This window comes from Taudactylus pleione, unplaced genomic scaffold (assembly GCF_031769625.1).
Source record: "Taudactylus pleione unplaced genomic scaffold, aTauple2 ptg000026l, whole genome shotgun sequence".
Lineage (NCBI taxonomy): Eukaryota > Metazoa > Chordata > Amphibia > Anura > Myobatrachidae > Taudactylus > Taudactylus pleione.
The window spans coordinates 11,580,968-11,593,895 of record NW_028284428.1 but is presented as its reverse complement, the minus strand read 5'-3'; the positions used below and the strand labels follow the sequence as shown (position 1 = coordinate 11,593,895).

General features: G+C 44.6%; 1 protein-coding gene across 3 annotated transcripts in view; it reads right to left on the bottom strand.

Moving 5' to 3' along the window:
• The window catches only part of PHKA2 (phosphorylase kinase regulatory subunit alpha 2), a 119,202-nt gene extending 109,066 nt beyond the window's left edge, over positions 1-10,136 (bottom strand). For all 3 annotated transcript variants that reach the window (XM_088451631.1, XM_088451632.1, XM_088451633.1), the window contains exons 1-2: positions 9,909-10,136; positions 9,420-9,671 (exon numbers count right to left, since the gene is read on the bottom strand). In XM_088451631.1, the coding sequence (XP_088307757.1) occupies positions 9,420-9,497 (78 nt within the window). In that variant the 5' untranslated portion in view covers positions 9,498-9,671; positions 9,909-10,136. The remainder of the gene's footprint in view (positions 1-9,419; positions 9,672-9,908) is intronic.
• Positions 10,137-12,928: the final 2,792 nt, after the last annotated feature.

Genomic DNA, 12,928 nt, shown 5'->3' with positions numbered 1-12,928 from the left:
GATAGAGCCAAAATCACTCCAGGGCTTGTGGCAGGGAGACCCTACCGCAGGGTCTCCGTCGCAAGTCCGATGGTCGCGATGGTCAAGACCATCGCGACCATCTTTTTGGACGCTCATATATGCTGTGGGTGGTGACCCACAGCTATACGAGCGTCCAGGAGGACGCTCCATTTTAATGGAGGAGGGCCCTGATTCAGAGCGAGCGCTCTGGTCAGAGCGTCTGGCTCTGAATCAGGCCGTCTGGCTCTGAATCAGGCCCTAAGTCAGGTAACATGCTAAAGATCAATATTGCAATTACTGACTTTCTACAGTTTAGAACAAACAATTATAAACAAAGTATATTAAGAATTGGTACAAAAGTCCCACTCACAGTTGCCTAAAAGTAGTCTCATGTTCTCCTAGGCTTAGTCAGTCTCAAATAAAGTGATATCTACTTCTATCTACTTACAGAACTGTTACTAGGATAAGGTCAAAGGAAACACAAGCTATTTATAACAGTGTTTATGGAAGTCACACTAGGTCTCGCATGTAAGTGAGCAGTTATAATCCTTGTACAATCTATTTATAAATGACTGGCTGTTTTGTCCTGTACACAAGTCAAGCCTAGAAAGAGGCAGGGGTGGTATTTATTAGACTGGCTACATACATGCAAATCAATTTTTATCATGGCTAAAATAACGATTCCACACAAATTGCCCAAATTACATTACAGCAGATCAGCTGCACCAGAAAGTGGATTGATCCATGTGTGGCCAGCATTACAGTGCCATGAACACCTGTCAACCAATTTAATTTAAAATACAGATTTGAACTTTGAACTCAGTCTTTTTCTTGGTAGTTTGGGCTACAATATATAGCACATACCCACACAAAGAGAATGAATGACTAGGGCTAATGCCATTGTCAGTCAAGTACTAAATGATACAGAAAAGAAAAAAGGGAAAGCAATGACCAAATCACTACTACTGTGTTTCACATCACACTGCATTCAACTACAAGCAAACACCATGCTATAGATGCAAAAGTGCAGTGACCAGTAACCCAGAGTAACACCTTGTTCAAGTAAAGCTGGACAAACATGTAGAGCAGTGGGGTGGGAGCTACTTGAGGAAAATGAGACGTCTTGAAGAGCCACATTTTATTTTTGAAAGCCAAAATCTGGCTAATGACCACATTTTTCATTGAAAAACAACACCTGTATTAATACAGTGATAAAGGGGTCTATTTACTAAGCTTTGGATGGAGATAAAGTGAACCGAGATAAAGTGCCAGCCAATCAGTTACTAACTGCCATTTTTCAAACACAGCCTGTAACATGGCAGTTGGGAGCTGGTTGGCTGGGACTTTATCTCCATTCAAAGCTTAGTAAATAGGCCCCATATAAGATGGAATCTCACATACCATTTTGATGTGCTCCGTTGTGATGTTCGTGGAGAGTGGTCAGCGGGAAGCATGGTGCTGCTGGATTATTTGTACAGGGAGAACGCAGTGGATGGCCAGGTCCCACACCCCCTTTCATGGACAGTGGTCAGCGGGGAGCATGGTGCTGCTGGATTATTTGTGCAGGGAGAACGCAGTGGATGGCCAGGTCCCACACCCCCTTTCAAAGTGCCCGATCTCTATTGTGATGTTCATGGAGAGTGGTCAGTGGGGACTGGGAGCAGGGTGCTGCTGGGTGTATTATAGGAAAATGGGATAGTTTCTGGATACTAATGGCATAGCATCCAGTATCCTTGCGCTTTACTTAAAAAGGAGTAGGATAATAAGGGGATAGTAAAGAATTCCCCCCTTTATGCAGCTAGTTCGTCTACCTGTACCATCTGGTCCACAACAAGACACACTAACAAATTATTGAACTGTGCTTGTAAGGAATGTATACGTAATAAAACACTTGTTGCAATATGGTAGCACCTGTCTGAATAATGTACCAAGGACAAGGCTTCTCTTAAAAAAAATTTTTCACAATTTATTACATTCAATACATTTACTCTTTAACTTGACTCACAACACTAAAAACATGTAATACACACAAGCTGGCTCTGTATCGCCCAGTTTTTACGCTGATCAAATACTTTTGTTTAGTATATATGTTTCACGCTGGAATATATGAGAGAATGTCCAAAATCCACAGTCATTTGTTCTTAGTGGATATATATCTCTCTCCACCAAAGTGTCCTTACCCTTCTGCAGATAGTTCAGTCTTAGTTGTAACAGATGGTAATAGTATATGGCTGTTAATCCTCTGCGGCTGTAACTCCGGAATATTACTACGGTCCTGTACTGGCACACTGATGTTTAGTAGGTCCGTACTTAAGGGAGACCAGAGGGCAGCTGATGCAGCAGCTGCTTGCTAGCACCGGGTCAATCCTTCCGTGGCTGCATATTTATCCTGTCTGCAGAGCTCACTTCAATAGCCAAAGGTGCAAAGTGACGGGCTTGGGTGGGTTTGGTATCTTCCTCTATTCCAGCGATAGTAACCCTTTCGTCGACTAGTTTCGCTCCACATTGTGAGCTTTTTCAAGACAAGATGTATTATGGCTGTAGGTGGGACAGTGGGTGGCCTGGTCCCACACCCCCTTTTTAAAGTGCCCAATCTGTACCTGTTGAGAGCTGCCAGCGGGGAGCAGGGTGCTGCTGGATGTATTATGGCTGCAGGTGGGACAGTGGGTGGCCTGGTCCCACACTCCCACCAAACAAGTGCAAAACAAGTGACCGGTCAGAGCTGCTCTAACACACTGACAGCACTGCTATAAGACACTGTCAGAGCTGCTCTAACACACTGACAGCACTGCTATAAGACATTGTCAGAGCTGCTCTAACACACTGACAGCACTGCTATAAGACACTGTCAGAGCTGCTCTAACACACTGACAGTACTGCTATAAGACACTGTCAGAGCTGCTCTAACACACTGACAGTACTGCTATAAGACACTGTCAGAGCTGCTCTAACACACTGACAGCACTGCTATAAGACATTGTCAGAGCTGCTCTAACACACTGACAGCACTGCTATAAGACACTGTCAGAGCTGCTCTAACACACTGACAGTACTGCTATAAGACACTGTCAGAGCTGCTCTAACACACTGACAGTACTGCTATAAGACACTGTCAGAGCTGCTCTAACACTCTGACAGCACTGCTATAAGACACTGTCAGAGCTGCTCTAACACACTGACAGCACTGCTATAAGACACTGTTAGAGCTGCTCTAACACACTGACAGCACTGCTATAAGACACTGTCAGAGCTGCTCTAACACACTGACAGCACTGCTATAAGACACTGTCAGAGCTGCCCTAAAGAACAGTGTCAGCGCTGCTCCTAACTCTCTGTTAGCACTGGTCTGTCAGCACTGCTATACACCCGGTCAGCGGCGAGCCTGCTGGCAGTGACTGTTATGCACTGCCGCCGCACCGCATATAACATCCTATGCGCGGCTTTCGCGCTGTGAGCTCAGTGCGGTCAGGCAAGCTACTTCCAGGGTGCCTTAAGACGAGCTACCCAGATTGCAGCCACGAACCACCAGTAGCTCGCAAGCAATGGGTTGGCGACCGTGGATGTAGAGGATTTCATTGGTTCATCACTTGTCATGTCAGTTGTTCTTTAATACTGTTAAACTGGGGACACACTGACCGGCCGACACATCAGAACGAGGTAATGAAGAAAGGAACGATACCTTGTGCCGCTTGCAATATCGTCCGGGTGGACATGCATCACAGCCAACCAGACAATGTCGCAAGCGTCCGCAGAAGAGCGCACATTGGCCGTACACACTGAGCGATGCGGCCGATATGTTATTCCGATTCGGCCATAAACAACATATCGTGCCGACATCACTCCAGTGTGTAACTTGGACAGCCATTTCATCTTGTGTGGCCCAGATATAAGAGAAGAAAAGACAAACCAGTGTAGTTGGATGATGGCAGAGGAGGAACAGTGCATCACTGGGCCTCAAAGCAAAACGTAGGTAGTGGCTTGGCGATGCCCCTGTAGACTCCTGTGCCCCATGTACTGCTCTGAAAAGAGAAGCATTTGCAGATTAGCATGTGTACCCACTGCACATGCATCGCTTAGTAGAGGACTATGCTCTGCTCTTTACAGAGCAAAGCGGGAGGCCTAGGGAAGTGATGCAGGAAGCCAAGAGAGGCCCTCTCGTTGTCACTTCAACACTTTTATAAGGGACACATATGAATTATACGGATTCTGTGGCTGACTGATTTCAAGTGTCCATTTCACTTGGTTTTAATCAGCCACAGAACCTGTGTAATTCACGTGTTCCAAATTAAAGGGATATTATGGCAAGCCTATGAGCCTCACATCAGGGCTCTGTAGAGGCAGCATCCACTGCACCCTCTGTAGTATCTATGTGATGGTTTAGATTAGAAGGAGAAAGCAGAGCAGCACAGTGCTATCTGAATAAGATGTCTTAATGTCTGAAATTTGGACATCCTCATGTGTGTTATCATTGCTTAAACATCCGGCAATTGGGATGAATGGCTGGATTGTACTGCAGGCTAATGAATACAAATGTCTGACTGAATTTTAAAAATAAAACCACATATAAAATGATAACGGCAGTAATATTGCAGAAATTGGAAATCTGGGATCATTTTTTAAATCTGTATTTAAATATAAACTAAAGTACTGAATTCCACCAATTACCTTTTCTTATTCATAGACTGTGTAAGATAATAAATAATGGGCCTCTCTATAATGGGTGCAGGTTATGTGATGCAGATTGGCCTCTGAGTCAAGGGGTGCCCACAGCACACACCCTACACCTGTTGCATTTACTTGTCAGCGCCATGTACCACCAGCGCATTTTTCTGGTGTTTTCTCCGAAAATATGACGCCATGTATATATTTATCAAGCTGTAACTGGAAATAAGTCACCAGCACCAAATTTCCAAAGACAGTATCAGAAATATGGTGCATGCGCAGAAGCCTCCGGCACAGTACAAGAGTCTTTGTTAATCTAAGGCCCATATGCCAGCGACATTTTTTCAGGGAGGAGGGGGTCGACGGAAAACTGCACACGGGACCCCTCCTTCCATAACATATCCCTGGTCGTCGTAACATGTGAAACAGGGCTAACAAACTTAAGAACCCTTTTCATCAGGCTGACAACTCAAATTGATTAATGACTGCCTACACTGGCTGTCTGTGGTCATTGGCTGTCAGGACTGCATGTGTCCTCATACACCTAACATCTATACATCATACAGCCTGACTGAGATGCTTTGAGGGAAGTAACGTACAGTATTTTTCTTTAGATTTGTCATCTTAGTCACATCACAGACGCAGCGAAAAGCCGCTCACAGTGTACATTAGGCTACGACTGTAACCGCACAGGTATTCATTTTGCAGACATATAAAGTCACAGATGTAACAACGAACCTCAGTGTGAGGAAAAGCGTCGGCCGCTCGCATCAGGACCCATTTTACACAGATTCAGACGTAATAGAAATGTCAACTGAAAACACACGTAAAAAAGGACACATCTGCAGGCTCATCACGTGTGTCTTGTGTGACCAGCTTTACACTACTTTCCCTATGTATCACATTGTGTTTTATCAAAAGACAATCACTAACAAAAGGCCCACTAGGGAGGAATGATACTGGAAGAAATTTACCACAAAACAAAAGAAAGGTTGGATTCTTTCTAACACATTTATTATTCCACAGTCTGAGACTAAAGCATGCCAAACAACCACAATAACATATCCAATACTGTAGGGTTTGTGGCTCAAAAACCATGCAAAAATGGCCAATGATAATCCAATCTAAATTGATCAGATATTTATCAGACATGTTGGTAAGTGTGGTCAGGTGGAGAAAGGCATATTTTGGCATTTGTGTCAATATAGTAAAAATATTCCAATGTAGAACACCAACCCTAACGTCCCCATGCTCTCATACTCATTATGAGAATGAGGCTAGGCTGAGCAGTATTTAATAAGATAAACGTAAAAGGTGAAATTGATAAAGTGATGGTGTTAAAGCCATTGCAGACAGGTCTGGAAAGTGACTTTTCACTCTTTCCACCATTTACATTTGCAGTTGTACCTGCAGATGGGCAAAAATCGCCTCATCCTCATTTTCTGAATGCAGTTTCCAAATTCATTGCATGTACACATTCTGCACTTTCATAAACTCATCATTCTAAAAAAATGCAGTTTTGTTCCCAATTCTCAGTAGTAGATGACACTATTTCACATTTCATGCTACACTACTGTACATTAAGCTAAAAGTTCCCCCCAGGACTCACACTCATGTAAATTGCAGTTGTCATTCCTGCAGCGGCTATTAAATATCACAACAGAAATACGCTATGTGCACTAATCTGATTTAGTCCCAGCAATCAAAACAATTATTACTTCTAAAATGCACTAAAAAATATCAGTGTTAGGTTCTGTCCCATGCTTACAGCACATTTGGGAACACAAATATGTTAGAAATATGAAGTTTCTATTAAAGCTACAGTATGTCAGTCACCAGTTTATTATTTATCTTCCAGCATTCATCTTGTCCTCATATAACCCTTTGGTTTCTTGGCTCTTAAGGTACAAAACTGGAACATACTGAATGCACATGAGACGTGTAGATCTGCAATCCTTCTGCATATCATACACCTAAACAACATAAAAAGGCTTTGTGTGCAACAGGCAATGTGCCAGAGCAAATTAAACTTCTTTTTGCCACCCAAGGCAGCTTTGTCTACTCAGCCTCCTCCAACAACATCTTATCTACATATCACTAGTCTATAGTTCACCACTAATTCAGGGAATTATACCTTTTTCTCTTGCTGGTAGTCCAACAAATGCCATCCCTGAAATTGTGCCATCCAGGCCTGAATACCTTTCTTGGGGTTTCCCAGCAAAATGGTAATTTCATGATAACATGACGCCATGACCGCGCTTTGGGAAGTTGGTGTTAATAAATCAGATGAGGCCTGCCACACTATGCAAATCCTGTGTTGATTGCACAGGACAAACTACCTACTGGTGACACTGTCAGCAGAGCCATATTTAGACCTCATGGGGCCCTAGGCAAGATACCAGTTTGGGGCCCCCCTCCCTCAAACAATCCATAGCACTTTATTTGCATTCCTGATTCATGCAAAGCATCCCTACCCTAATCCTGACCCTAACTCAACCCTAAACTCAAACCTGACCCTAACCATAAAGTCTAACCCTAATACCCTAACCGCTAAACCCTACACCATCCCTAATACCCCAACTCAAACACCTAACCTGACCCTAACCCAAACGATACACTAACCCTAATACCTTATCCCGGGAGGCAATCGGGAAAACGACTGCCTAAATACCGGTAGCCGGCTTCCCGACTGCCATTTCCCGGCAAGGGTGAAATGCCGGGCGTCTAGATGTAGACGCCCGCATTTCCCCGACGCCGGGAGACCGGCGCCCGGCATCCCGATCGTAGGGATGCCGGTCGCCGCAAGCGGACAGCCGCAGGGGGGGAGGGTTAGGTTTAGGGCTCCCGGGGGGGATTTAGGGTTAGGCACCCCCCCGGGAGGGTTAGGCTAGGGGGAGGGAGGGTTAGGCACTTAGAGGGGGGATTAGGGTTAGGCACTTGAGGGGGAAGTTAGGGTTAGGCACCCCTAAGGAGGGTTAGGGTTAGGGGGGTTAGGTTAGTAAATACTTACCTATCCACGATCGGGATTTCCAGCGCTGTCGGGCTTCCGCTGCGTCGCACTCTGCTCCTGTCGGCCGGCGGTATTTCATACCAATTCCCTTATCCCTAATGCCATAACCCAAACTAAACCTAATACCCTAAGGTTTTACTCCTCATTATCCATTAAATACATCACATAAGCCTGAGGAGTGCTAAGGATTAGAAGGTAGCTGCGAGGTGGCATCTGCACTGGGGGTTGTGGTGTGGCCATGCCCAGTATTGTGTGTGACTGTGCTCAGCTTAGTACAATGATGGGGATGAGTCATCATCATTACACCCCCCCCCTGCCCTTTTTTTAAAGTACACTATAGTATTTATTTTTTTAATGGTAGGTGGGGAGTGGACAGGACTGCATTATAGTATAGTATATTACAAGTACCTAACATGAAAATACCATCATCCTGGATTGATGTACACATAATACTAATAATATCATGATCATCATAATGTATATTGCTATATGCTTGTAATATAAGGCAGTCCTGTCCACTTCCCAGACCCCATCTACCATAAAAAATAAATCCTACATAATTCACTCTATATTAGAGTAGATGAGAATAGCACAGTACTTGACCCTACCTGCCTGGCTGCTGTGATTCCCTGAGATCTGGATCCTCGGTCACTGTCTCACTCAGCCAGACTCTGCCTTGGCCTGTCCCGCTGCTCCTTTCTGGGTGCCACCGATGCATGCTGCTGGTGGCAAGCTGCAAGCCTGGCAGTCAGTGGCAGAGGCTGCTGTGCTGGGGGTGGGCTGGAGCTGGATGGGGCTGGTCGGAGAACCCGGTGACCCTCCTCCTCCCTCTTATGTACAGTCACTCTGTGACAATGCAAACAGCGGCGCCACAGTGGGACTCTATAAGCGGGTCCTTGTGACATCATGATGTCACACGGTACTCGTACGGTGCTCCTCTTGGAGCATTTTGACCGGCCAGATTTCTTGGGGAAAAGGGGCCCGTCTAGGGCCCTGAGAGTCAAAAGGGGCCATCCACGGGCCCATTGGGACTCGCGGGGCCCTAGGCGAGCGCCTAGGTTGCCTTGTGGGAAATCCGGGCCTGACTGTCAGCCCTAAGATGAGCTGTACCCCAGGCTGCAACATTTCTCAGGATGGAATACTTCAGCAGACCACCGTAGAGCAATGACCTTAGGTGGTGAATAGGATGATTAACCCTGTGCAACACATAGATCTTCATTCAAATGTGAGGTTTAACCCATAAAAGTGTCAATCACAATGTGTCAATGTTTCCGCAGTTAGTGACCTTCTTCAGGTCAGGGGGTGAAGCTCATTAGCCGGCCACATAAAGGTACATACCTTGTGACGTTGCTTTGGATTCAATCTACATTTCGATTAATTTTATGTTTATGATAGATGTTATTGTGATACAATTATTGTGATCACAGGACATTTTTGTTATAGCCTAAACCTAAAACACACTGACAAAATAATGTGTGACAGACACTTCCGTTCCAACAGTATACCCAACACATAGCTGCCTTAGGAACCTGGCGTTAGTCACCCTAAATGTCCCAAGTGACATCCGTGTCTTATGCAGGTGCAGGATAATAATAAGTGTTGAAGGAGTTTCCCAGCTACCAAAACAAATAACAGGTACACAAAATATGTTATAACAGGAAATAAACATGGACCTGATGCCCAGACTGAGCTATGGAATAAGTCAACATTTCTATAAAATACGACCATTATATAAGTCACGTCTTACCTGGTGGCAGAGTATGGTCTGCTGAATAAGCCTGGCATATCCATCCAGCCGGACCCCTGAATTACTCCTGCTCCTCATGGTGTCTGGCACTGCCAGGGGTCAGCTGCAGAGGTGGTGGGCCCGCTTTCCTCCGCCTCTCAGACCTGCTCTCATTCATTCATGTGCATCAGTGACAGTGGGCGGCAGCTGGGGACAGAGCTGTCAGAGAAGCCGGGGGGAGAGGGGCTGCTGTGTGCGGCCAGGGATCCCTGCCTGCAACACACACAGAAAGGTTGTCAATACTACTGAGGCCGACGTGTGCAACGTGCATGTCACTGTAAACACATACTCTCATGTCTCCCTACAAGTCATTAATGCAGGGCCCATCCATACCAATATAAATACATTTACACTGATCTGATCAATCCTCTAGAGAATATACAAGTAATAACTGTATAATTAACATTCGCATTACAATTCATGCACTATTTCTAGCTATGATCGTCTCACCTGGTGCTGGGTTTCTGATAGCAGAACACATTCACAACAGGCTGTCACCCCAGGACTTAGCGATCACGCCCTGTGACCTCTGCAGAACAAATATATATATCACAGTATGAGGCAGAGGGGTTCCCCATAGATTGCTGCTCGTCCCCAGGATAATTTAGATGACCCCTTGTCCCAGGGAGGAGACGATCGGTGTCTTCCCTGCTATGGACTCACTATGGCCGCTGCTGCTGTACTGTGTGTTATGAATTAGATCAAAACATGCAGCCAGTGGATTATAAATGGGTGCAATCCCTCCTGTGCACAGATGGGGGCAGACGACCTGTCATGATAACACAATACTTTCTGTCAGATCCTGAGCACTAGCTAAAAAGTACAGGAAAGGATTGAACTACAATAATGTCAGTGTTACTGTAGTTGTGTGCAGTTTATAGGTGTGTGCAGAGTGCTGGTTAGGTGTGTTGTGTGTGTTAAAGCAGTACACAGTAGATAGATACATAGAGAAGGCGTGTGTCATCTCCACAAGGTCATCCATTCACTGTACTTGTAGTTTTAGGGGCATATTTATCACAGTCCGCAGTATTAATGTGTGTTACATATTTTTCACATAAATTTGCATTGTGGAAATTAATATTTTCACGCAAATTTACCATTATGCTCTTGCCGGGAGATAAGAACATCCTGCTAAGAGCTGAAAGCACAGGGATAACTTATGCTATCCTGCTTCTGGTCCTCGGCGCACACCGCACATGCGCAGCTACTTTAGTCTAACGCCATCTTCAGAAAAATCAAACAAATTAGCTATTTGATCATTCACAATTAACTTCTCCAATCTACACATAATAAACTTATGTACACAAAGCAAGGTTACAAATTGTATAACCCTAACTCTGGCTCTCTTCTGTTTACTTAATTATATGCTAATAAACAGTGTCCCAATAAGCAAATATCCCTATATCAATACAGAGATAGTAAGAAACATTTAAATATTACATCACAAGTGCAAATGTTTAGGCGGACAACAGCTCAGCCGCTTAGTCAGACAAGCTCACAGATCGGGACTTTATACAGAGTTCCAAACCCGGTACTGAGCGTTGCATCTAAGGTCAGATAGTGGAGCACAATAACTGTTTGTCAGAAGCTTCTGGGTTGTGTTTCCATGGACAAGGAGCCACTCACAAGTCTCAGTCATTGGGCATGATTCAGCAGTGCACTGCTGATCACAGATTCCCAATTATCTGCGAGTGTGCAGAATGGGTCCTGTGCAGTCGCACACAGACCCTTGAATGTCTGCGTGCGACTACAGGAATGGAGGCATGTCTGCCCCATTTTCCGGGAGTGGTCAGCCCAGGATCTGGCGCTTACTCAGCTGGTCAAAGGCCCGATGCTGTCCACCATCGTGACCATCGACCACCGATGGTCACGATGGTGATCCCAGCCTGCGACCTCCGTCACAGTGCTGGGATTGCAAATGCAGTAGAGGTGTCATACACCTCCTGCTGCATTTGCATAATAGCAAGGATCGCAACTGCAAAGCTGCCTGTGTGCAGCTTTCCAATTGCGATCCTTACTGAATCAGGCCCATTATCTGTAATGCCAAACAACAGCTGGATTGGTATAAATCATACAGCCTTTGGACTCTACAGCAGTGGGAACGCATTCTCTGGAGTGGCAAATCATGCTTCCCCATTTTGCAGTCTGACGGATGAGTCTGGCAGGAATACACTTCATTCGACAAAGTACTGCCATCTCTACAGTTTGGTGGAGAAGGAAAGAGTTATTTTCATGGTTTGGCCTGGGTCCCTGAGTTTCAGTGAAGGGAAACCTTAATGCTACAGCATACAATATCATCTAGAGAATGATGTGCTTCTAACTTTGTGGCAACAGTTTTGGGAAAGTCCTTTTCCTGTTTAATGCCAATGCTCCTATGCACAAAGCTGGGACTATAAAATAATGGTTTGGTGAATTTGTTGTGGAAGAGCTTGGCTGGCATGGACAGAACCCTGACTTCAACCCCATCGAATACCTCTTATTGCCCAAAAGTGCCAACCTCAGGAATGCTCTTGTGGCTGAATGGAAGTAAATCCATGAAACCATGTTCTAGTGAGTTTAAAGAGGGCACAAATTATTACTATTATTTGACTAAAAGGGGCACAGGTTCTTCTTCTTATTATTATTATTATTATTATTATTATTATTATTATTAGACACTCCAGGCCCTCTGCAAGCCAAATGCAGGTGCTGTGGGGAAGCAACAGTGCCATCCCCAAGGCCCTGCACCCTAAATGACGGGACCACTTGCACACATAGGCAAATGCAGGGGGGTTTCTGGTTGCCTGGAGACCCCCCTCCCCAGCCCGCAATGTGACCACAATAGAAATAGTAATATAATAGAATATTACTAATGCTGAATGTTCCTCTAAGTATCACAAATTAAATAATTAGCACCACCTGTAGATCTTTTAACATGTGTCAGTCAGTAATAAATATCAGGGTCGTTCTAGGGTTGTCATACTGGGTTCAGTTAAATTTCTAAAAAATTGACAGATTGTTTTTCTATAATATATTTACTGTTATTGCAATTGTTGGATATATGCTATATTTCATTCTATGCAAATGTTTGTGGTCCCTATTATTGGGATTCCCCCGGCTTGCTCGTTGGGACGGGCTTGGGGATTTTTTTAGATGGCATCTTTTTGACGGTTTTCCTGTTGTTGGTATAGGTTAATGACTACTGGGTATAAACAGACACCTCAGGATACTTTGATTAAACGTGATCTCACATTTATATCCTGGAATGTAGAAGGGTTAAATACTCCTACCAAACGTAAAAAAGTTTTATGCCACCTTAAGAAATACCGTCCTGATGTAGTTTTCCTACAGGAAACTCACTGGCGAAGTACTGACCCAAACACCTTAAAGGATACATGGTTGAAGGAATATAGAAGTGCTTCATATACAACAAAAACCCGTGGGGTATTGGTTTTGTTTAATAAATCTCTTAAATATACTATAAAAGATGA